The sequence below is a fragment of the Lycorma delicatula genome, chromosome 2 (assembly GCF_047948215.1).
Source record: "Lycorma delicatula isolate Av1 chromosome 2, ASM4794821v1, whole genome shotgun sequence".
Taxonomy (NCBI): Eukaryota; Metazoa; Arthropoda; class Insecta; order Hemiptera; family Fulgoridae; genus Lycorma; species Lycorma delicatula.
Genome location: NC_134456.1, coordinates 19,794,636 through 19,822,402, shown reverse-complemented (window position 1 = coordinate 19,822,402; position 27,767 = coordinate 19,794,636). Strand labels below are relative to the sequence as shown.

The 27,767-nt window shown below is 27.7% G+C and overlaps 1 protein-coding gene across 1 annotated transcript; it reads right to left on the bottom strand.

Moving 5' to 3' along the window:
* Positions 1-316: 316 nt before the first annotated feature.
* Positions 317-22,335, bottom strand: LOC142320532 (membrane-associated progesterone receptor component 1-like). Its single transcript, XM_075358427.1, has 3 exons — positions 22,005-22,335; positions 9,318-9,467; positions 317-3,318 (listed from the first exon to the last, which is right to left on the bottom strand). The coding sequence occupies exons 1-3, from the start codon at positions 22,309-22,311 to the stop codon at positions 3,179-3,181; spliced, it is 597 nt and encodes a 198-aa protein (XP_075214542.1). The 5' UTR covers positions 22,312-22,335; the 3' UTR covers positions 317-3,178.
* Between the last annotated feature and the right edge of the window lie 5,432 nt (positions 22,336-27,767).

The window sequence follows — 27,767 nt, the reverse complement described above, 5'->3', positions numbered from 1 at the left end:
GCAATGCTTAATGAATATGCAATGTACTGGACGGCATAGAAATTTTCTACCAACAAAAACTTTTGTTTTTATAAGCATGATATTAGAAACTGCCCAGAAAAGTTGACAACTAAAATTTAAAATTTACTTTACTTAAAAATTAATATTACAATTTAATAAATGTAATATCTTGCTTTTATAGATAATATATAATTGTAATATTTATATTTTAAAAGATGACTTCTAGAATAAAAAATACTACAAATATTCTTTGAATATTAACAGCAATAAATACTCTCCAGATTCTGATAAAAATGGAAAAAAAACTCTGTAACAGTGATGTTTTGAATTTTATTTTAATATTGAAACACAACATAAAATACATAATGAATAAAACGTGATTTTGTTTATTACTGCTATGCACGCATACAACGAAAGACTAGTCTCATGCATTTAATATACTATTTGGAATGGCTGTAATTTAAAACATTAATATTATTAATAAAAAATTACAATGATTTCAGTCTCAATTCATTTTCTGTCCAGCAATCTCACTCCATTCAAAAATAGGTAAAAAAAATATTTTTTAACAGTAATTTTAACAGTAATAATACAAAAGTTTTCTGCAAGGAAAAAATAAGGCAATTTCTTTACTTTTAATACTTTCAGATATTTTACTAAACAAAATAATATTAAAACTTGAACAAATCAACCAATTAAACAAACAGAAAAAGATTAATAGCATTAAAAAGATATTTATAATGATTTTTTACAAATGCATAAATAATCTTCTGATTTTTAAAATTCTCAGAAAAAATACAAAATTTACAGACTATTTTAATTATTACACATATCGTAAAAACAACTAACGAAATACACAGATATTATTTTTAATAAAATGAATGGAATAACAATATTAAGACTTTTTTTTATCAATAATACCAATAGTAACATAAAATAATTAACACTAAGTACAATTCCATAACCATAATATACATCTAATATTAAAATTTGACTAATATGTAAACATGCATAGGTTTATATAAAAAGAAAATTAGGTTATATCTAAAAAAAATCTAAAATAATAAAAAAAATTAAGTAAAACAGATTATAATTATCAACAACAATGCTGAAAGAAATAGTAATATATAATAAAAATATTAAGTACATAATTTTAAACCTATTAAAACAAATTTAGATATTACATTACTAAAATTACAAATTTTCATTTTACAGAAAATATTTATTAATCGGTAATAATAAAAAAAAATTATGATAATAAATGCAAATCAAAATACATCATTCCAATAATTTTTAAAAAGACTAACAGTTAACTCATGGTTACTAAAATGTTTAAAATGTTCTGTCCAAGCTGCAGTAGGAAAGCCAATATCTAGAAAAACTGCTGCGTATCAGCAGCAAGTACTGCTAGCAAGTTAGCACAATTTCTGCTTGTGCTAGACAATTACACACTTACTGTTAAACTTAATTCAGTCCTTATATAACTGTAAGTCTTATAATTTTCATACCAACATGCACCATAATTAACTACTTCCTTTGTTCTTTTTGTTATTTTAATTGGTAGGAATATAAAAATGTAATGGACAGCTACAGTCTGACATGGATAAATTTGTGATAGCGCAACAATTAAGGTTTAAAAAAAAAGACAAAATAATCATTAAGATAATATAATAAATTTTCTCCTTTTACCTACTCAATACAATTTAATTTACATTTACCGAGAAGGCAAAGTTTTAATATTGTTATTTATTGAACTCAGTATACTTAACTAAGAAGAAATTATTTTCAATGACATTAAAAAAGCATAGATATATTATATTTCATACATATTAATTCATTTTTCAATGTAAAAAAAAAAATTATCAAGAAAAACCCCTGCTACTGTTTGTAGGACTAGAAAAGTACATTTTTCAGCCTGGAAAAAAAAAATATATATATATTGAAGAAGCTCATTTATTAATTCAAGTAATTAAAAGTATAATTTAATACTTGTAATTTAATATTTTACACACTACTATTACGTAGTTTTGTAAAAAAAAATCTGATAAAATATACTTTAGATGTGATGTGATGTGCTGTATGATAAGCAACACATAAGGATGAAATAAAATGCAGTTGTAAAGTTATTTATTAGAACAATTACAAAATAGCAAAATGATAATGAATTTGATATAGCATAGTGTCTAGGGCATTATAATGTATTGGTGAAAGAAATCTTTTTTTTTTTTTGAGAAAAGTTTTGATAAAACTTTTTAGTTTTATCAATTTTGTTTTACTTACAAATAAATTTTATTCCTAACCTACTACTATAACAATAATAATACTATAAAAAACATAAAAAACTAATAACCGATTCAAAAATTCTGTTAAAAACCACAAAATAAAAAATAAAAAACCAATATAATCTAATTCACAATATACAAAAATTTACCGCAACTGAAAATTTAATGTAATTTACCTTAAAATAAAAAGTACATATTTTAACAATATTTCAATTTTTTAATAATTCACAAATAATATATAAAATAATCAGAAAAATCAATTTTACTGAATATTAATTAACATGAAATTACATGACATCTAATTACAGACAGACTACAAAATTTATCAAACAACCACCAATCACAATACTTGAATGTACAAAAAAAAAACATGACAGTTAATTCTCATTTCCTGTTTATAAAAACCATAGTTTAAAAAATTATCCTGCTTTACAAGAATTTGTAACTGGTTTAAATAAATGAATAATTTGATCACTGTTCATGGGAAGACAATATGATAATAATTAATCTGTATTAATAATCTAATTATTTTCCATTTAATTTTATTTATAATTAAATTCTGAATTAATAATAAAAATATATAAAATATAATAAAGTATAGAATTTTTTAATATAACAATCATAAACATATATATAAAATTTAAGATTTTTCTCTTCAACTTATAAAAAAACTACATACCAAAACTTATTTCTGACTGAATGTAACATTTTTATTTCAATGATTTTTGCCTTAATTTCTCACAAATTGGTCACTTTATTATAATAATAATAATAACAACTATAATAAAATAATTATCGTCATTTTAATCACTCATATACACTACACAACAAATAAGTTCAATAATAATTCAATATAACATAATTATGCACAAACATTCGCTCGTTCACCCATACATTCATTCATCTTTAGTTTTATCCCCAGAACCTGATTTATTTTTCTTTTCCTCATCAGTCTGACTTGGCTCTTCCTCTTCATCAGAATAGTTAGTAGGTTCCTCACCCGGTTTTAACAGTCGGCCAACATAATCATATTTCTCTGTAAAATAATGTAAACACAACACATATTTTCAAGAATGTAACAAAAATGATATTACAGTAAACTCTAACCATTATATGTTACAATATGTAACTAACCTTTATAAACATTAACAACTGGATATGCACCCAGCCCAATACTTTTAAACACTAACTTACTTTTGTCAGCCAATTGCTTGTAAGAAAATGCAGACAAAAAATGTATGACAACATTAAATATATATTTTCATAAAACAGTACATACAGAAGTCAAAGTATTCATACCTGAAAATAAACATGTTGCCACTGTTTTGAAAGTTGTGTGGTATTTGGTTCCTAAAAACATTTTACCAACAATTTAACACAGTAAACTGCCTCTAACAGTATAAAAAATAGTGTTATGGAAAAAAGATGTGAATGCAAACATGCATCACAACTGCCAATTCAAGTGAGCAGAATCCATTTAAATCTATTTCTAAATTAGTGTCTAAACTTAAACCATGGTAAATAATGCATAATCATATAAAAAATTAGTGAATATGATACCATATTGAGCAGAATTACTTCATTCATTTTGTGAATGAAAAAATATTGGATGGAGACATGGAACAGCATGTTACAACAGCCCTGCAGTGCTTTATTAGTATTCCCTAATGGAGTGTCCTCCACAAGAGTGTTTTCTGATGAATGTAAACTTTATTGCAGTTCACGAGCTAGAATTTCTGGGATAAGGAGAATCCTCAATTTTATGCACATTGAAAAGGAATTCACATTTTGTGATGTGGACCACAATTTCCAGGCAGCTACATTGGCCTTAGTTCATAAATATTAACAAGCTCAATGAAATTGCCAACACAAAGGCCTGCCTTACCACAACAACTCTCTGTGAGGAATAATCAAGGCCAAATGATTTCAATGTTGATACGCAACAAATGGAGAATTGTGGAGAGACATAGTTCTATGTTAAGCACAATGATAAACACAAAGAGCCATTGGAAAAATAATTCAAAATATAAATGTTCAAAATATGTTGTAGAGATAATATCCGCCTTGGTATAGTACCTTGGTTAGGGTACTCTACATAGATTCATTGTTATTATTCACTGTTAATATTATATTTTATAAGTTTGAACCGTTGAGTCCATGAAGGCTGGAAGAAGACTGACTGAATGTAGTGTGGAGGTGGGTATATATGGAGCCAGTGAATTGTCAGGAGCCGAGTGCATCCGAAAGGAGCTGTGTGAACTGATAGAAAGACTTTCTGGAGTAAATTTTTAATAACATGCACCAAGTCTAAACTCATGTACTAAGTTTAATGTACATTTTTCAGAGTATGGGGATTTCTTGGACATATTGTGTTACCTGGTAATTATATGCAACTATGGACTCACCTCTGATTTCGATAAAATTGGAATATACCTTATATAGGACCTAACTTATTCATTACAATTGAAATTATTCATCAGAAACGCCTTTTATCCCTCATAAATTACACAGTACCCTCACCAAAAGAGTTGTATTCAATACTTTAATGTGTATTATACTATTTTCAGATTAAATAATTTAGTTAAGCTTGTTAATTAAGTTAAGAATGAGATCAGATTCACTTGACTAAATTACATGGATCATACAAATACAAACTGGAACTTTATTGATATTAGATAAAATTACCTATTTTTCTATATATTTTCCTTCAACACAAATAAATTTTCTCCATTGGATAGGTAGTTTTCTAATTCCCTCATCAGAAAAACACCAGCTGCACCAACAACCAATTGTGCACATAATTTGTCTTGGTTGCTGCATCATCATCAAATCTTTTTCCTCCTAAAGCTTCTTTCAACAAACCAAACATGTAGAAATCACTGTGTCAAATTTGGACTGTATGGTGGGTGTTCCAAGAGTTTCCAATGAATTTTAGTGAGTTTATCGCAACTCTGAGCTGGTGAATGCAGCCATGCACTGTGGAAAAGGAGAATATTGCAAAATGGTTTTCTACATAGTATTTTTTAATCAGCAGTCATGTCAACATCCAAAAACTGGCAGTATTATGCAACATTTACTATCCTTCATCCTTGCAAGAAATCAATCAGCAGCAAATCTTTTGAGTCCCAAAACACAGTTGCCAGAACTTTTCCAGCTGATAAGCAGTTCTTGATTTCAATCTGGGAGAGTTGTATAGAGTTTTTGAACTCTTTTTTCACTGTTTTAGTTTTTGTTTCACCTACCTGGGTAACACAAAGCGCTAAAGCAACGAAAGAGTTCAAAAACTCTCTGTGCATTCCATGATATCTATCACATTTATAGATTAGATGAGATGAGCAGTTTTAGGAAAAATAGAAGTCAATAATTTTTCAATGAAGTAAAATATATCCAATCGCTGTCATGGTGCAATTTTTCACTCCATTATAAATTGATAATAAAAAAATATGCTGGCTGTAATAAGGCAGTGCAACTGTGCATAAAACAATGTCAATGTTGTTAAGAGTTTTTTTGAGAAAATTATTTCTCAGATTATACATAATAACTGCTTAGAAGCCTAACTTAAGCAGTTCCTAAAATTCTTTTTTGGAAGTCATCTAAAAAAAAAAATTCAAAAATAAGCACGAACAAACAACCAGCTGAAGCAAAACATATCTTGCAATTTAACTTGAAGGATGCCAAATAACATGGAGAACAAGTTTAATCTATATGAAAGCAAATGGGGTAATTTCCAGTATTTATTATGAAGAAAATGTTTTTACTTCTTGTAGAAATAAATTAAAACATTTTTTATAATTACTTTTAACAGAGGTAAGTATTCAAAATTTGGTGCAAATTCATTACAAAGTTTTAAATTTATCAACACTTTTACATACAGTTAATTTGAATTAACTCTTTTTTTGCAATAAAACATTTTTATAAATACACTTATTCAAGTCTAAATCCATCCCACACCTTTCTTTATAATTAATGACATGTTTCAGAAATAAGTTTTTACCATAAGGTGCAATTATACATAATTGACCATTGTAGGATATGGGGATAAAGATAGAACATTAAAATAGACAACTTTACTTAAAAAATATATTTTACAACTTGTAGGTGACAAACTCATGGATGCATTGTTTGAAAGATTTTTATGTATGTTTCAAAAACAACAGCAAATAATGGTATTTTAAACAGACTGTTAAAATTTGAAAAGTCACTAAAAAATAACTGTTCTTTCTGAATTTGTTATGCTTTATATATTGTAACAAGACTGGTGTAGCAGGCCTGAGTAACGGATTCCTACCTATTATGAAAGTAATATAAAGTAAAATAATTGGAGAATCTAAAAAGGGACAAAAAGGAGCACCCTTTTGTACAGAATAGGTCCGTTTAATGTCTTTTGTTAGACAGTCCATTGACACACAATGAACACATATTTCTACAATGAGAAAAGCTACCGAACCTGATTATAAAATACCTGGGAATGAAAGCCATCGTTCTCATGCTACGAGTTGGGACCGGTCTGGCAGGTAAAGAAGCTAGAAGTAGAAATAGCTCTGGAAGACCAGCTAAAAATGAGTTCCATTAGAACCAGTCCATGAGACATTACAGCGTTGTGCGATTCGGCAGCCATGGGAGACTGCATGTTGTGTGGATTCTGTGGAGTTCAACAAACCAATCCAGCAAAATGTTACAATGACAGTCCAGTGAGGAGAGTAACAGGTGTGAGTCTTCAAGACAAGAGTGCGAGACGTCTGTCCAGCGAGGAGAGCCTTGAATCTAGTTCAATATGAGTAAGATGATGTCACGAGTAATTCCAGTAAAGAAGAAATACACTTACAGTAAAATTATAAATGTAAGAAATAATAAGTGAAAGAAATAATACAATAAACTTCATTCATAAACTGTTAGGGTAAACAGCAAAGGTATGTGCAAGTGAACCTTATACGATTGTTTGTTAATATATGAATACTGGTTAAAAAGGGTTAAAGCTAGCGGTTTCTTTTGTTATGAGTCTGAATTCATGTCTTCTATTTATCTACCTGAAATAAATTCCGAAAGATTATTAATTAATACATGACATAATATAGAACATAATACATAACATAATCAGAACAGTAAACATGATGTAAAAACAGAGCAAAATATATAAAGTAATCAACAAAGAATAACAGTCATAATATTACACATCAAATAGTAATAAATATCAATAATATACAAAAAATACAGACTACACACAAGACAGAGTTTAAAATAAATAATAATAATTTATTATTTATTAATAATAATAAAAAATAATAATTTATTTTGAACTCTGTCTTGTTTTGAACTCTGTGCAATCTGTATTTGTTATTTACTACTGACATGTATCACTATTTGATGTGTAATATTATTATTGTTATTCTTTGTTGATTACATTATGTATTATGCTCTGTTTTTACATCACGTTTACTGTTCTGATTATGTTATGTATTATGTTTTATATTATATCATGTATTAATTAATTTTTCTTTTTTTTCTGTTTAGCCTCCGGAGATTACCATTCAGGTATTACTTCAGAGGAATGAATGAGGATGATATATATGAGTCCAGATGAAGTGAGTCTTGTACAGTCTCAGTTCAACCATTCCTGAGATATCAGTAAATTTAGCCCAGGAATTATTAGCAATAAGAGTCCAGTTAACTGGTACTGTTCAATCGTGCAGACAAGGAATGCCTAAGAAGTAAACAAAATGAATCTGAAGGGGAAACTTGCTGTCCATGAATCTGTTGCTTACAGTTAGGAAGATAAAGTAATGGGAGGTATGTAATAATGTTAAGTACTTCTCATAATGCCAGTACTACCATTGTAAAAGGAAAAACTAAAAGATACTGTAGATCCAAAGGTAATTTTGGACTATGTATCGCATATGGGTGGAGTTTACTACTATAGTTTGGAATGGTGGCAGAAACTTTAGTTTTGGTTGTTAAGAGGTGTCAGTTGTCAGAAGTTTTATTTTGTATAATGAATATCTCACTAGTCAAGGGCAACAACCAATAACAGATAGAAAATATCAAAAAATGTTAATTACTGGTTTGGTTACCGATGTCAGGAACACAAACCATAAGTGAGGTAGACCATTATCAAAAGATGATGAACGGTAAGCTTAATATTATAAATAAAATGCCTGATAACAAACACAAGAATTATGCTGCATGCTCCAATCGTTCAGTCAAAGGTGGTACAAGGCAGACTGTATTTTGGTGTGAAGTGTGTCCCAGATGCCCGGGTTTACACCCAGAAAATTGTTTCAAGAAATATAACACTGAAAAAGATTATCATAATTGACATGCAAGTCCATGAACACTCGTACATGCAGTCTCTTTACTTGAACTGTATACGCTAACTGAATTAGGTTTAATTTATAGTCTTCTCACATTGAATACAATAATATTGTAACTTATACAAAACAAAAAAAAATATATATATATATAAATAAAGTGATGCCATGAAAAAGACACAATTAAATCTCAGAAGAGCATCTCCAGTATTGTATGATTCTATTGTACAAATGTACAAAAGTTCTACTGTTTGAACTACATGGTGAAAGGAAGTTTTAATGACATATTGTACTACTGTGTAAAGGAGAATGAAAAAATTGCATCACATTAATAACTGGTTTTGTCTTGTTTGCATGCTGCGATTGTTTATATAGGTTGTTTTTAGTGACAATTGAGTAATAATTTTACAATGAGCAATGTATTAATGTGAAATACATAAGATTTATAAAAACACTTAACACCAAATCAACAGAGGCCTGTAATAAAAATCAATGAACTTGTCCATTCTAACTGTAATTTGACTGTTAAACATCTCAATCAGCTTGTGTATTTTAAATGAAGATTGTAACTGTTTAACTCGTTCACATTTAACTGAAAACTACGCTACTGATTAAGATGTTTTCGTAATAAAAATAAAGAACCAGATAAGTATACACCATATTTTACATAATCTATAAAAAAAATAATTATTTTCCAATACTGATTAACCAGAAACAAAGTAATGTTCACCTGTAAACTGAATAGCCCATTCTTTAACAGATTCCATTTCCATAGAATTAAGATCACTAAGATCATCATATCCTTCCTTTCCACCAGTAACTGAGAATGTAGCAAGACCTCGAGATGCATCTCTGCCACCATAAGCTGAATATGGCCCTCCTAAAAGTTAATAAAAAATAATATTTAAATTATGGTAGTAAATCTAATATTAGTACGTTTAAAAAAGATAACACATTTAGGTGAAAAAAAAAAAGAAATCTTGTGTTGGCTTGCAGAAACTTTATATTTTATATGTCATTTACATAAAACATGAATTTAGTGGCAAAATTTAACAAAGAGGAGAAATTACACTGAATAATGGTAATGATGGGTTGACATATGTTAAACACTGACCTACTAAAAGTACCATAATATTAACTAAGAGAAATAATAATTATAAATACACAAAATCAATTAATATAATTCAATAATAATATGAAATTTGTAACCTGTACAAGGCAGCCAGTACAGCAATAGCAATAATTTTAATTTTATAAGTATATTACATTAATAGCACACAGAAAGAAGTATAAATAATTACATAAAAATTCCACAAATGTGTAATTAAAAAATGAAAACATGCTAATATGTAGGGTGTGTGTGTGTGTGTGTATATACTAAAAAGGGTGCATTTTGTACTATAACAAAAAATGCTTAAATGTTGATTTGTGCTATAACAAGAATAACAATTAAATTTATCACCGACCCATATATATGTTAGGGTATGATAACCACTATTACTGTATGTAATCTGACAACACTACTCACTCCCTAAAAAAGGTATAATCATTCTCAGGAATAACAAAAATCCAATGCTAGGATTACTAAGGAAAATGAGGAGTGAAGGGGTTTCCTGTTCCCTTCTTCAGTGAACCAAGCAAACAGTTTCATATTAGTATATAAAACCCACAGAAATTCAGATGATATTGAGTTCTACGACACATTGACAATATTCATCATAGGTACTGGCTGTATAATAAAAATCATTACTCTCAGAAAAAGAAACTCTCACCTGTATCATAGTTGCTTTGCATGCATCACAATTACAAAAATGTAAGCCTTTTATTACCTAATATTGCAAGTGGTGACAAATGAAATATTTTTACAAAAACTGTTGCTTTTGATGTAAGTTAATTCAGGTTATTTTCAATTTTTTCTCTTTTCTTTTAATTAATTCAAGAAGGGGGTTTGCCATATTTACAGGGTTACAATACTTCACTTTAACAAAATTGTAATTAACAATTAAAACATTTTATTGAAATTCCCTCCAGCAAGATATATTATAAAATGTGAAACAGGTCTAAAAAACTGAACATTCCATTTAATACAATTCTCACATAAAGTTTATTTAAAAATAAATAAAAAAGCACTAAATACCATCAAAAAATATAATTAATTATTCATAATTCATTACATTTTCTATTAAAGATATTGAAAAAGAAATTCAACTAAATAATATTGTTGAAAAATACTTTTAAATAAAAATAAATGGACGCTACAATCTAATGTAACAAAAAGTTAATTTTAATCTATCTTCCAGTCTAACAGAAACCTTACAAATATTTATTTTAAATTAATGAAGTCTGAGAATTTATTTCTAGAATGAAATCTTTCACAAGATTTATTGTAAATATGTAAACTGAATTTCATTCATTGATCAATAAGATGAAACAATTTTTTTAGAAATATTAAAAATTATTAACAGATTCAAAATTATATGAAGACTTGTAATGAAAGTAAAATTACTCTGTAATTTTGAAAGTATTTAAGTGTTTAAAAGTAAGTTTGAAGTACAATTTTCATAAATAATTAAAATGAAATGTTGCATTTTTTAAAAATTGGTATTTAAAAAAAGGCTAGTGTATATAAATTATAAATAACTATGGACTATTTCCGCCAAGATATGAAGAATACACTTCAAATTAACAATCATTTATCAAGATTATTAAATTCAACGATTTCATTGTAACAAGTTATTACACTCAATAGTTCATGGAAACACAAGTTGGCTAAATGATAATAAATACTAAGAACAATACGTTTAACAGTTTATAGAATAAACTTAAGTTATTCAATGACAAGAAATACTAAGAACACATACCTAATTACAAACAATTTCTCTTCCCCTCCATCCAATAATTCACAGAAGCAAAAAACTGATTCGCATGAATATCAGAACTAATGTTCATTAACTTTATTTTACTGTTAACATTTATTTTTCATCAGGCTATTCAATATAAGAAAAAAATTAAAAATAAATTGGTGTAGGAAAACTATTATATTTTAATTTCAATATAAAAGCATTAATAATATTTTAAAATATACTATTTTTAAGGTATAATATCTCTTTAAAATGATCTCTTGGAACAAGAATATGGTCAATAATTACAATCAAATTTAAGAAATGAAAATTCCTCCTTTCAAAATCTGCCTCAAATTAAGATAAAATTTATTAGCCGTTTGCTCAAAGCAGAAATTAATAAACATCAACAAAGAATATTTCTAGCGTATGCAATCATAGAGTTAATTTCTCTCCAAGTCCAGACATGCTTGAGGCTATCCCAACCGTAATTCATGAACAATTAAAACTTACACAGATGACTAGTCAACTTTTCTTAAACGTAACTGCTCTGAGACCTAGAGATGGAAAAAATGTCAAAAAGGATAAAATAAAAGTGGAATGTCAATACAAGTCCAGTTTATCTAGTTGGTGATGTGATGTGAAAAACAATTCAAACACATGCTACAATTAAACACCAGCAAAAAAAAAAAAAATTCTGACAGTAATAAATATCTAGTTGGACCATCAAAACTCCAATTCAAACTTCAAGAAACATTTTAAATTCTGACTGTCTATGCAATAACAGTAAAATTGTAATTAACAATTAAAACATTTTATTGAAATTCCCTCCAGGAAGATATATTATAAAATGTGAAACAGATCTAAAAAACTGAACATTCCATTTAATACAATTCTCACATAAAGATTATTTAAAAATAGATAAAAAAAGCACTAAATACCATCAAAAAATATAATTAATTATTCATAATTCATTACATTTTCTATTAAAGATATTGAAAAAGAAATTCAACTAAATAATATTGTTGAAAAATACTTTTAAATAAAAATAAATGGATGCTACAATCTACCGTAACAAAAAGTTAATTTTAATCTATCTTCCAGTCTAACAGAAACCTTACAAATATTTATTTTAAATATTTCTAGAATGAAATCTTTCACAAGATTTATTGTAAATATGTAAACTGAATTTCATTCATTGATCAATAAGATGAAACAATTTTTTTAGAAATATTAAAAATTATTAACAGATTCAAAATTATATGAAGACTTGTAATGAAAGTAAAATTACTCTGTAATTTTGAAAGTATTTAAGTGTTTAAAAGTAAGTTTGAAGTACAATTTTCATAAATAATTAAAATGAAATGTTGCATTTTTTAAAAATTGGTATTTAAAAAAAGGCTAGTGTATATAAATTATAAATAACTATGGACTATTTCCGCCAAGATATGAAGAATACACTTCAAATTAACAATCATTTATCAAGATTATTAAATTCAACGATTTCATTGTAACAAGTTATTACACTCAATAGTTCATGGAAACACAAGTTGGCTAAATGATAATAAATACTAAGAACAGTACGTTTAACAGTTTATAGAATAAACTTAAGTTATTCAATGACAAGAAATACTAAGAACACATACCTAATTACAAACAATTTCTCTTCCCCTCCATCCAATAATTCACAGAAGCAAAAAACTGATTCGCATGAATATCAGAACTAATGTTCATTAACTTTATTTTACTGTTAACATTTATTTTTCATCAGGCTATTCAATATAAGAAAAAAATTAAAAATGAATTGGTGTAGGAAAACTATTATATTTTAATTTCAATATAAAAGCATTAATAATATTTTAAAATATACTATTTTTAAGGTATAATATCTCTTTAAAATGATCTCTTGGAACAAGAATATGGTCAATAATTACAATCAAATTTAAGAAATGAAAATTCCTCCTTTCAAAATCTGCCTCAAATTAAGATAAAATTTATTAGCAGTTTGCTCAAAGCAGAAATTAATAAACATCAACAAAGAATATTTCTAGCGTATGCAATCATAGAGTTAATTTCTCTCCAAGTCCAGACATGCTTGAGGCTATCCCAACCGTAATTCATGAACAATTAAAACTTACACAGATGACTAGTCAACTTTTCTTAAACGTAACTGCTCTGAGACCTAGAGATGGAAAAAATGTCAAAAAGGATAAAATAAAAGTGGAATGTCAATACAAGTCCAGTTTATCTAGTTGGTGATGTGATGTGAAAAACAATTCAAACACATGCTACGATTAAACACCAGCAAAAAAAAAAAAAAAAAATTCTGACAGTAATAAATATCTAATTGGACCATCAAAACTCCAATTCAAACTTCAAGAAACATTTTAAATTCTGACGGTCTATGCAATAACAGACAGGGTTATTCCCAAAAGAGTTATGGCTACACAGACAGCTGATATGTATTATGCTGCATATACAGGCAGACCTTTTTTAAGTTAATTCAAACAGTATTTCTTTAATTGAAAATTAAACATTTAAATTAATTAAAATGTTTTCCATTTAGAAAATGCAAATAGATTTATGAACAGCCATCAACTAAATGCTGATTTCAATTCTCAAATCAACTCTAAACACAAACATCACTAAAAAGAAATCTACTATTCAAAGCATTATGAGGTAAATTTCTACTTTGCTCAAAAGTATAAACTATAATTAACTAATGGCTGATATATCAGTAAGGTAATTTCTGGTAGACAGTTAATGTGTGTCTATACAGTTAAACTATTATGTGAATTCAAAAAATAACTTAACATAATTTTTTTCAGTAAACAAACATGCAAATGTTAATTTCATAGAGCAAAATTACTTATAAAACACTTTGCGCTATCCATGAAACATTAAGGAAAGAAAGAATATAAGAATTCTAACATAAAAATGGTAACATAATAGCCAATGAAAAAAATACCCATGGCAATGGCATTTAGCACTAATGGTGAAAGTCATGAATATTCCAACTAATTACATTGGTGAAATTAAAAATCTCTGAATTTTTTATTTCATAATGCAGAATGACTTAATCCAGGCAACAAGAAAAAAGGTAATGGATCAGTTCATGTATCTGAAAATTTAATCATATAACTACAATAGTTAACTTGAAACAAGAAAATACCGAACAAACAGTAAGTCGTAAAAACACATTTTGATATATTCACTGGGCACAAGTTAAGAATGTGATTGTACTTTGATACCCCATAAAATAATTATTATTTTAGCAATGTATAACGATTCTTAAATTTATGAATATAAATTTAAAAAATTAAATTTGCATTAAACTGGTAACTTAGTGTAAGCTTTATATTATAAATGACTTAGTGAGGGATAATTATTTTAACTCAAATTTATAATATGATCACCCAAAGAATAAATTTTTATAAATCATAAAAATTATGAATACGGGTGGATGAATAATCTCCTAAAATGTGTACACTAGTTCCTTGATTTACAACATTTATAAAAATATTACTTAGAAAGTCACATCTCTGAACTTCCAAACTTGATAAATGCAGAAAGAACAGTCAAATGTTATTTTTCAATATCTTTTCATTTCATTTTATAAAAAAGCGAATGAATATATATGAATATCACAAATTCAAGAGCTAGGAGAGGAAATTTATTATTTATTACGCACCATAAAAACAGAAGTTTCCTGGTATATTAACAGAAACAAAGTGAATCAGCACTTACTTTATTTGTAAATAAGTATTTTATTCTAAATAAATAAAATGAATACGAATAAGTAAGAATTCAAACAGAGGTAATTCTTCATCTAACATCCTGCATTTCATAAATAGAAAATTTGATAACTTAATCGTAACTATTCCTAGATCTTGAACAATGAAAATTGACCATATTTATTGAAATTGATGTACTGAGTAACTTTATAAAGCTTTAATTTAATTACACATTCATCAAAGTGGTAAGGTCAATATGTTATCTGAACAATAAGTATCTGGATTCACAGCATCAAGTCTGCAACTAAGCGAAGCAATCACATGTGGCATGGACAGAGTTCGACATCATAACGTATCATGTATATAAGCAAGTCATATGCTTGGTTCTTATCTACATCTTTGTTGCGATTGCAGCATTACAAAAGAAGTATCACCATGAACTTTCATTTTACAATGGCTGAGGTTATACGAGCAAAGAAGTGGATTATAAGAAGCAGGAAGAGTTACTTTAAGAAGGAAAAAAACGACTGACCTGCTGGGGCAGGGCCCGGGAACAGCATAGCTGGGCTCAGTGTCCCTGGCCTTAGCAGTTAAGGACAGAGGCAAGATGAAAATAAGGAAAAGATCCAAAACCGGTGAGCCAACCTGCCATGCCAAATGTATTACCAGTAGACAGGGAGGCTGGTTCATTAGAGTTGCAAGGACAGTCACCTGGGCTGAGTAACTGTTGAGACAGCTCAGGGGAGGAGAACAAACAAACACAAAAAAAAAGAAAATGTCTGCACATTTTATTAAGTTTCTGACAAAATCTGATGCACATTCATCGTCTTCTTTCTGTATCATGACTGTCGCAATGAACATATTCAGTAACATAAGAAAAAAATACTACTGAAAACAAACTTAGGGAATGCACACATAACACACTCTAATGTCAACTTCTGCCCTGAGACTTGTGACTGCGTGCTCCATTCTAAATTTCTACCATTAATACAAATATTTCTGGCCAGATTTTGTACACCAATATAAATCTACAATGCTACCCCAGCATAAAATATGCATAATAGTATATAAATACATAATTAGTCTCAGCTAAAACACAAGAAATAAAAATTATAAATAAAGGAAAAGAAAAAATCAAACATCCAATATCAAACTGAAAATAAAAAAAATCAATTAAATTAAAAGACTCACAATATAAAATAAAACAAAAAATTAAAAAAAAAAAACAACCTCATTAGAAATACTCAGATTCTACATATACAACCTAACAAAGAATAAATAGAATTAGATCAACCAGCAATTATAATAAAAGAAACACCTAAACCAGAACAAAAAAAAACCATAAATCCAACAAATTTAAATGAAAATGGAAACAATAAACAAAATAATAAAGAAACCCATAAAACTAAAATAGGGACAAAAAATTAAATTAAATATTACCAAAAGTAAGAAAATAAAATTTCCTTCTAAACAACTTTAAAGCATCTCTAAAAGGCGTGCAATAAACCAAATATCCCTACTTTAATAGGACCCCTTTGAAACTGAATATGATTTAAAACCTTTCGCTCAAATAAAGTAAAAAAGCAACACCTAAAAGAATAAAAATAAATTTAAAAAAAGAACTAAAAATACATTTACTAACTGTAAAAAAACATAATTAAATTCTAAATTTAAAGCACTTAAATCTGCCAAATTAGCAAATAAACTATTACATTACCAAAAATCCTTTTGTACCAATTAGAATAAAATAAAAGATGATAAAAACCAACCTGGCTCATGCCAGCGTGAACTCAGATCATGTAAAATTTTAAAGTTCGAACAAACATTAAACTGTAAAACCTACCCCTCAGAAATTTTTAATTCAACATCGAGGTCGCAAACAAATCCATCAATAAGAACTCTCCAGATTTATAACGCTGTTATCCCTAAGGTATCTTAATCTTAAAATAAAAAAAAGGATCATAAAAACATAGACAAATACAAAAAAAAAAAAAAAAGATTAAAATTTTACTTATCACCCCAACAAAATTTAATTCCAAAAAATATAAAAATAAACTAAAAAAAATTTAAATAAAAAAAATAAAGATCTGTAGGGTCTTATCGTCTCTCTCCAACAATTAAGCTTTTTAACTCAAAAATAAAATTCAAATTAAATTAATAAAATAAAGTATAATTCTTGTTAGACCAGTCATTCCAGACCTTAATTAAATGACTAATTATTATGCTACGTTAGCACAGTCAAACATTTAACAAATCACTAAAGGACATGTTTTTGACAAACAAGTCAAAAACACTAACATATAATAAATAACAAACACTATTATAAATAGTTATTCAATAATAAAATACAGTCTAAAGTAAATCTTCATTATTAGGAAAAAAAAAATTAATAAACCCTAATACAAAAAGTACTAAAAAAAAATATTATTCTAAATTAAAATTTAATTACCCCTTACAGTACAATTAACTATATTAAAAAAAAATCAAAAAAGAAAAGACATAAAAAACGTTTTCACAAAAAAACCATCAAACCAACTGAATTGAACTTTGTTACGACTTATCTAAATTTATGAGAGTGACAGACGATATGTACATAATTAAGAGCAAAATTAAAAAAAATTACTATTAAATCCAAAATTAATCAAAATAAAATAACAATAATTAATGTAACCCATAATAACCTTTTTATAACTGCATCTTGACCTAACATAAATTTAAAAAAATAAAAAGAAAATAAATTTTCATTACATTAAACGACAGTGATGTACAAGGAAAAAGAAGGTACAAAAATTTGTGGACTATAGTTTAAATTACAGGTTCCTCTAAAAAGATTTAAAAACCACTAGATTTATTAAATTTCAATTAACAAAATATACTACCTTAGAATTAAAAAATTAATAATATAAATTTCACCTAAATACAGTTATATTTATTTTTTATAAATAAAATCAAACTAAATTCTAAAAAATATTAACTTGAACCTGATATATAACCGCAAACACTGGTACAACAATTTTTAGTCCTAAAAAATATAACTAATTAAAAGATTAATTAAAACACCCCTAACACTGAAAATAAATATAAAATCCTTAAGAATAAAATACCTAATAAAAATTTACATGCATTATAAACTTAAAGCCAAATAAAAAAACAAAGATCAAATTTTGAATAACATAATTTGCTACTTACATATTAACGCCACTGCAGCTACAACTTTATTTAAAAACAAAGTAGTCAATCGGATTTCGGTGGAAAATGGGCCGAAACAGATTATAAATGGTTATTTATATTTATTTATTTTATAAGTATAATTTAACCAAACTTAACCTACGCTCGCTAACCTTGACTAATTTGTTGAGTATTTATTTAATAAATTCAGTAATTATTGCAATTTGATTATTTAAGTAATAAATAATTGTAATTACTGAATTTATTAAATAAATACTCAAAAAATTACGGTGTTAATTAGTCAAGGTTGGCGAGCGAAGCGAGCGTAGGTTAAGTTTGGTTAAATTATATTTATAAAATAAATATTTATTTATTTATGTTAACTCTATATCGGCCCATTTTCCACCGAAATGCGATTGACTACTTTGTTTTTAAATAAAGCTGTAGCTGCGGTGGCGTTAATACGTAAATACCCATAATTTATAAAGGCTCAAATAAACAATAAATCCCAACTGTAAATTAAATAACAACTACGCAGAAAAGGATTTCCTGCCTAAGTGAATAGATGAAGCTACCCCTCCTAACTTCAAATTGTTAATTTATAATAAAAAAAAAAAAGATCAAAGGATCAAATGCATAATAATCATGTTTTTTTATATAATTTGTTTAATTAGATGAGGTTAGCAAGCAAAGCAAGCATTAAGGTTATGATGATATCATACAAAGTTACCTAACCAAACTTAACTTAATACTCACTTCACTTGCTAACCTCGTCTAATTAACATTAAACATACAAATTTTTAATAACAAAAGTGGTTTATTTACTTTGTAAATAATATATAAATTGCCAACAAAAACAGTGAGAATCAAAGTCGAGTGGCTTCTCATTAACATTGCCAATAAAATTTGAAATAAGTGGAAAGAAAATGGTTAAAAAATTATAATGAACAATAACAATAAATGTTTAAGGTTCAAGTTCAAAAAATAATTTTTTATAACATAATTTATATAAATAATACACACGACTAAATAATGGTTTACAGACAAACAAAATCAAATTTTGTTTAATGTTCAATTAAAAATAGCAAATATTAATAAAATTAATTGCATCAATGCAATTAAAGAAATATTAAAAAATACATCCTTTGAAATTAAAGCAATAAATGGAACATTTGCGATTACATATATAAGTCTAAATGTTAATTTTATTTTTAAAAAACATCAAAAACATTGTACAGCTAACAATCAACAAAAAACAGCAAAATTAAAAACTCAATATTACAGTTAAAACATGAGTAGTTGTATAAAATTCATTATGTTAAAAAATACAATACATGAAGAATGGTACTTACGTATTAACGCCACTGCAGATACAGCTGATGTTTAGGTTATGTTGACTTCGTGTACTGACAAATTGTACGTATATCAGAATAACCTACCCTCGCTAACCTCTTATAATTAACATTAAATATGCATAATATATATAACTTATTAATAATATAACTTTAATGTTATAGCACCAAAATCAGTGCTTAATGTTAATCCACCGAAATCCGATTAACTACTTTGTTTTTAAATAAAGCTGTAGCTGCGGTGGCGTTAATATATAAGAGGTTAGCGAGCGAAGCGAGCGTAGGTTATATTTAGTTAGGTTATTTTGATATACGTACGATTTGTCAGTACACGAAGTCAACATAACCTAAACAGCAGCTGTAGATGCGGTGGCATTAGTACATAAGTACAGAAAATAATTAGAACTAAAATCAAACTTAATGAAATGTAAAAGAAAAGAGTATAATGAATAACAAAAAACAATAAGATAGCAAACATAATATACCAGAAGCAGAAAGATTTTGTAATTTAGGTAGTAAAATTATCAAGGATGGACATGGACCAAGTAATGCATACATCAGAAGCAAACTGAAACAGACAATAAAGTAAAAAAGAAGTTAGTTAATATCAATAATAATTAAGAATTAGAAAGGAACTCTTGAAAATAGTGCAATACGGCGGCAGTGAAACATGGACAAAAGGAAATAATATTACAGATGATATTATAGAGTTTGAAATGACGAGGTCTTGGGACAAATGGAGGGGAGACATTTGTGGCAGAATCTTTTATTAGAGACAAAACAGGATGATGGGTAGTGCATTAATACACCCAGATTTAACTAAGTTGGAGATACAGGAAGATAAAAATTAAGTATATAAAACTTAGAATGTAGGATTGTAGTACCCAGATTTAACTAAGTTGGAGATACAGGAAAAATGTACAGGAAGATAAAAATTAAGAATATAAAACTGAGAATGTAGGATTGTAGTGAATAGTGGAGATTAAAAATTAACATAATACAGAAAAGAATGAAGAAAAAAACAAAGGCATAACAGAAACAAACTATCTTTTAGTGTTAATAAAAAAAACATGTTTTCATTGATTAGTTAGAAAAAGGGTCTTGTATAAAAGAAAAAAAGTATGAACATTTCAATACAGAAATGTATAAAGAGCTCAATTTTCTACAAACTCATTTAAATTACAATGTACTGGCTTTCATTTTTTTATGTTACAAGAAACTGGGAAATCTAGGTTCAAGTAGGCTGCATCATTTTTTTTCAACACCCTGACTACATAAAAAATTAACTTTTATATTTACATTACATGTAAGGTGGAAATAATCCTACCAAAATCAATAAGTTGGTACTTCCTTCAAACACTTGTGTTGAGCCAACCCCCCAACAGTGCATCAAAACGATTATGATTCAATGGTTATGGTTCATCAATGTAAACTTGTCTAAGTTCAGATTGATTGTAACAACTTCCATGAGGAAGAAAATGGTACGGAAAAATAAAAAATAAGCAATATTTTTTGGAAAAATACACCAGATAGCATTAAAAAATTAATTTCTATCTGATTTTGCATAAACTATATGAACTGGACCATATATACTTAATAATGTCCCCCAAAAAACCAATAAGCACTCAAGTGTTGTGGGAATAACATCTGAATTTTTTACTTTAACACAATAAAGATAAAAACAATACAATTAAGATAAGCCAAAACCACCTCACAAGAAACCTTCAATTTTTTTTTGTTTTATTATGTTTGCAAACAATACAATTAATTAATTCAATACATAATTTTTTTTTTTAATTTTATGCAACAAATTCTAACTAAATAAAACGTTCATAAAATGTTTTAATACTTGAAAATTAATAACTTTTGAAAATGTATCAAATTAATAAATTACAATAAACTACAAAGGGGCATAATAATAATAAACAATAATCAACAAAACTCAAATTTCAATGAAATTGCATTTCCTGGAACAAGAACATAACCTAATATTCAAAACCAAGGTTTATTTTAAAGACAAAAAGTGCATCGTAATTAGCACCACAATTACAAGCACAGCATTACTGCGTATATTACACAGCAATTACAATGAAGGCGAACTCGTTATCAACGACATGCTATAGGAACTTCACCATTATTCAGCAATTTTTATAACTAACACAATGCGAAATGTAAGAACGACAAAAACTACACTCCTAATCGAAACACAATCAGAAATTATGGAACGAAACTTGACGTAACACTTCAGCACACTTGTAGTAACAAATTAATAAAAAGTCATGCAACGAATGTAATACCTATTTCTAAAATCCAGATTACTTACCAGGTCCATAAAAGCGTTTACCCCTCGTGACATCAAATACTTTTCCATCTACAGCAACCAAGATTCTTCCATCAGGTCCAGTGCCATCATACTTTCTCAATTCTTCTACAGTGAAATCCCTCTTCTTCAACTTTGGCAACTCTGGTTCAACTTGAACAACATGGACCCTGTGTCTTGATTTCAAAATTTTGTAAACGAGTAGTGTAATGACTCCAACTAATGCTATGTTAATAGGACTTCTAATAATTTCGAAAAATATATTTGAAAGCAGCCCGCCCCTATCATCCGACACCATAGCGTCAGCCATTTTGACAACTTTTACGCCGTCATGCTGATTGCACTGGGTAATTTATATTTTAATTCTAGTTCTTCTTTATTCCACTAAAAGATAATAGCGCTAACGTACACAGAAGTTTACATTTGCATTTTAGTTTGACCTTTGGCTGAGCTCTTAAAAAAATAATATTTATATGAACCGGTATAAAACTAAAATAAGTACATATAAAGTATTTATTTTAAGAAATTATTTAAAGTAACTTCAAGAGCTACATAAAAGTTAAAGATTTGTTACCGAAATGTACATGAAAAAAGATAAATAAAAAGTGAATTAAAAAAATTAGTACTGTATGAATGAATTAATAGTTATTTTGTCTGAAACAAATGACTAAGGGGTAGTCTTTCAAAGTATAATTAACAAGTGGAACTTTTTGGGAAATGAGGGGTAAAATTCTGAGTAGTGAAAGATATAAGTATTTTTTTATTGTTTTAATTGTTTCTTCAATCATAAATAAAATGAATGAAATGTGTTTGAATGACAATGAGATATATTGAATTTTAAACAACTTCACTGCATAGTTTGGTGAAATGTAGGTTAAAAATAAGTATTCATATATAAAAATTGGTACTGTTTTAAAAAAGAAAAAAATATGAAAAATATTTCACACAACTAATTTAATACATTTTAATTTTAACTAATGTTATATAGCAGATGTATACCACAGTCATTCTCAGTAACAATAAACTCACCGCTTAGCAGTGTGGTTTTTCAGCTTTACTTATTGTTGGCATTTTTTCTTTTTAACTTACTTCAAAATAAAAGAACAAAGTTTTTAAATTGGTGTCCCTATGCATTTTTTAAACTCTTCATGAAATTAATTGAGTGATAAATCTTTTAATTGTAGAAAAACTTTCTCTTGTGGTCCCTTAGTAAGGTTTTCGGATTAATTTCAGTAGATAAAATTTTAAATAAAAATAACACTGTCCACATAAACAATTTGAAGAAATTTTCCATTAATGTTTGATTTTGTTTGTTGTAGGATATTCTTACACAGTTTTGATTTTATTCTGATATTTTGCTGTCAAAATTTGGATTTGATATAAAATTTCTATTTTATTTGGATATTTGTGCATTTTAGCTCACTTTGGGTAGTCTCTACATTGTTTTTATTACTTCCTCTTCTTATTTTTATCAAGAAACAGGTTTCTTGAGAACGGTTTTGTAATACAGAAATGTCTAAAAATATAGCTAAAACCAATGCAAAAGCCATCGCTAAGAGAAAGGAAAATTATGAGGACATTAAATTACAAACATAGGTATCAAGTATAGAATTAATAAAAAAATTATTCAACTCTGAGTAAAATTTTGAGATACAAGGCCCATGATGACCAATCTCCTCACCCTCATCACAGATTGTAAACAAATTTAGTTGGCATCAATGACCCATATTCAGAAGTTATTGCACAAAATTTCATAAAAATCAGTTTAACCAGTTTAAAGGTAACAAGAAATACAAAATAATATCTCTCACCTCTAAATTAAACTGCCCAAATAGTTAACCAAAGTGACATATTCCACATATATAGACATATTTTGTACAGTCTCAGATCGACCATTTCTGAGATGTTTGGTTAATTGAAACCCAACCACCAAAGAACACCGGTATCCACAATATAGTCTTCAAATCCGTATAAAAAAATAACTGTCTTTTCTAGGATTTAAACGTTGGAACTCTCGACTTTGAAATCAGCTGATTTGCAAAGATGCAATCACTACTAGACTAACCTAGTGGGTTAGGACTTGAGCTTAAATTTTTCTAATCTTCTTTTTTAACTGGAGGCTTTTGTTAACAGTTCAGTTTACTACTAACATATTTATTTTTCTGTTTTACTTTTAATAATAATAATAATCTAAACTCATACTTTAGTTTTTACTTATTTTGTTTTACCTGTATTTTGGATATAAAAGTGCTCTGGTTTTAAGCAAGTATGACTAGATTTTGATAATACAGCACAGCTTCTGTTACAGGCCGAGCAAGTAAGCCATGTAATCTTTGCAATATACAACTGACATTAATCAGCAAAAATTTAGATACACTAAAAACAATTTTTAAATCAGTAAATATTAATAATAACACTAATATATTTCTCAAATTTTGTTTTACGTAATACAGTATCTCAGAAATATATTACAAACTTAAACTACACTTACATTCCATATACATAACACTTGATACGAGAAACTAGCTATCTCCTATAGAATGTGCTGGGGATTATCATTATTAAATTAATGTTAACATTATTTAATTAAAGTTAACAAAAAAGTCTATAAATTAAAATAGTTAATTAATTAATTTGTGCCATCAGGACACTTTACACAATTTCCTACAAACATTCCATAATATTGATCAACAATTTGTTTATATTATCTGCTTGAAATAAGGAGAATAATTTTGCACTAAACTTTGCTTATTCCTATATTACTTGATTTCTTCAGGGAGAAAGTTATATGTTTTTAGTAATAAAAAGGTGCAGAAATTTTACATAAATCGAGTTTTATTTTAGGCAGTATAAAAATGTCTTTTCTGCATGATTTTCTTAAATCTTCTGCATTATTAACTCTATTGTTAATACTTTTCTCCTTTTTTTTAGCCTCTGAAACCACCATAAGGAATTACTTTAGAGGATGATGTGTATGAATATGTAAATGAAGTGTAGTCTTGTACAGTCTCAGGTTGACCATTCCTGAGATGTGTGATTAATTGAAATTAATTGAATTTGCCGCAACACCTCTTCATTTGCCATTTTATCCACCCATCTGATTTTTAACATTCTCCTATAGCACCACATTTCAAAATCTTTTCTTCTCAGATACTCCGATCGTCCAAGTTTCACTTCCATATACAGCGACGCTACAAACATATACTTTCAAAAATCTTTTCCTGACATTTAAATTAATTTTTAATGTAAACAAATTATATTTCTGACTGAAAGCTCGTTTCGCCTGTGCTATTCGGCATTTTATATCACTCCTGCTTCGTCCATCTTTAGTAATTCTACATCCCAAATAACAAAATTCTTCTACCTTCATAATCTTTTCTCCACCTATTTTCACATTCAGTGGTCCATCTTCATTATTTCTACTACATTTCATTACTTTCATTTTGTTTTTATTTATTTTCATGCAGTAGTTCTTGCGTAGAACTTCATCTATGCCGTTCATTGTTTCTCCTAAATCATTTTTACTCTCAGCTAGAATTACTATATCATCAGCAAATCATAGCATCTCTATCTTTTCACCTTGTACTGTTAATCTGGATCTAAATTGTTCTTTAAAATCATTAACTGCTAGTTCTTTGTAAAGATTAAAAAGTAACAGGGATAGGGAACATCCTTGTCAGACTCCCTTCCTTATTACGGCTTCTTTCTTATGTTCTTCAATTAGAACTGTTGCTGTTATTTTTTAATTTTCTGGTGACCCCTTCTTAGTAGTCCCCATCCGAAGATCTGAACAGGGGACTAGTTTACCTCTGGAATATTTTACCAAGGAAGTCGCCTCCATCATTACTATATGAAAATGCAGAGAGCTTCATTTTCTTGGAAAAAAGCAGCTGTAATTTTCCATTGCTTTCAGCTGCACAGTCAGAGGGGTGAGTGATGTTGATATGGCCATTTAAGTCATCCTGACCTACGCCCTTAACAACTACTGAAAGAGCTGCTGCCCTCTTTTTTTCTAAGGAATCACTCCTTAGTCGGGCTCTCAATAGCTACCTCTCCGATATGGTTACACCTTCGGTCCAGCTACTCTGTATCACTGAGCACTTAAGCTCCCTCACCAACGGCAAGTTCTCATGATTCATGGAGGGAGGATCTATATTTGCATAATATGCTCCTTCCCAACAAGACAGACCATACATAAATCTTGACTTGATTAGTCCACAATATAACAGTTTTAATACATATGGATGACAAAAATTCTTTAAAAAATTGAATTTATGAATACCTATACCTAATTCTTTTTTTAATATTTTAAAATGCTCAACCCATGTGATATTTACATCTAGAATCACTCCTAAATATTTTATCATATTAAGCAATGGTAGTGTTGGACATAAGCAAGGTTTTTTTAACATGCACTTTAAATTATATTTTATATTTTCTAAATAATAAAGTGAGCCTTTAATAGAAATATTAAATAGTTAGTTTTTGCTACATTTACTGTTATTCCATTCTTTGTTAACTGCCATCTAATTCTAATCAGGTCTTCTTCAATGTTTTTTTATTACTTCCACATTCCTTGCTTAATAATTAAGTGCCACATCATCAGCAAATGTTATTCTATCCTTGAAAATCCCATTATATAAATCATTTATGTAAATAATGAACAATATAGCTGCAAGTTCAGAATCCTGTGGTATTCCACATTTTACAACTCCTTGAGAGCATACTTTTTTGCATATTCTCACTTGTTTAGTCTTACCTTTTAGGTAAGATCCTAAGTAATTATTACAAAGTCCTCTAAAACTCCAGCTTTCCATAATTTATTTAACAATATTTTATGATGTACTATGTTAAAAGATTTCCTCATATCTAGAAACAATCCAGCTGCTTTATATCCTTTATTTTTACTATTTACTATGTTCGATACAAAATTCCATAATTCAAGTTTAGTATTTCTACTCTTTTGAAAATCATACTGATTCTCACTGAAAAAAATCTGTTATCAAGAAAATTAAGAAATCTAGTTATGACTATTTTTTTCTAAAATTCTTGACAGTATCGGTAGCAATGATATTGGTATATAATTAATTGGCATATATCCCCTCCATTGAAAATTGGTACAACTGATGTTTTTAAAATTTACCTGTTACTCATACTGAAAAGATGCATCAGTGTGGATACAATAAATTGCTTATACCTTTTATTATTTTTATTTGTATTTTATCTATCCCCATAGAGTTATTATTTTTCATACTTTCTATTTCATTCAACACTTCTTCATTATTCGTGGATTTTATAAACATAGAGTTTCTTGGTTTTATATAATTATATTTAAGTACCTACTATATTTTATTATCTATGTCATTACTAAGCTCCAGGTCCTTTTTTATTCCATTTGCTATTTCCAAAAAAATAACTATTAAATTTTTCTATTATTAAGTCTTTATCTGTTATATTATTTTCATTATCCAGTTTCATGCAATCATGAAACTATTTCCCCATCAGTACTTTCATTCATTCCTAATATATTATGTACATTTAACTATAGCTCAGCATTATTTCTACTACTTATAATCAATTCCTTAAAAAATGCATCTTTCTTTGATTTTAAATCATCCATTAATTTGAATTTAAAATTCTTAATTTTTATATTTGGTCGCATCTTCATTTTTTTATACAGCATCTCTTTTCCTAATTCTATAGTCACCCATGGTTTTGTATGGAGATATTCTTGCTTATTACTAGTTGATTTATTGCCAGATCCAT

What these genes read in the sequence shown, in the direction of transcription:
- LOC142320532 (XM_075358427.1), bottom strand. Translation starts at nt 22,311, where the DNA reads ATGGCTGACGCTATGGTGTCGGATGATAGGGGCGGGCTGCTTTCAAAT. An exon ending in TAAACGCTTTTATGGACCTG is followed by an intron (nt 9,468 to 22,004) that starts GTAAGTAATCTG and finishes ATTAACTTTTAG; the next exon opens with GAGGGCCATATTCAGCTTAT. An exon ending in ATGGGCTATTCAGTTTACAG is followed by an intron (nt 3,319 to 9,317) that starts GTGAACATTACT and finishes ATTATTTTACAG; the next exon opens with AGAAATATGATTATGTTGGC.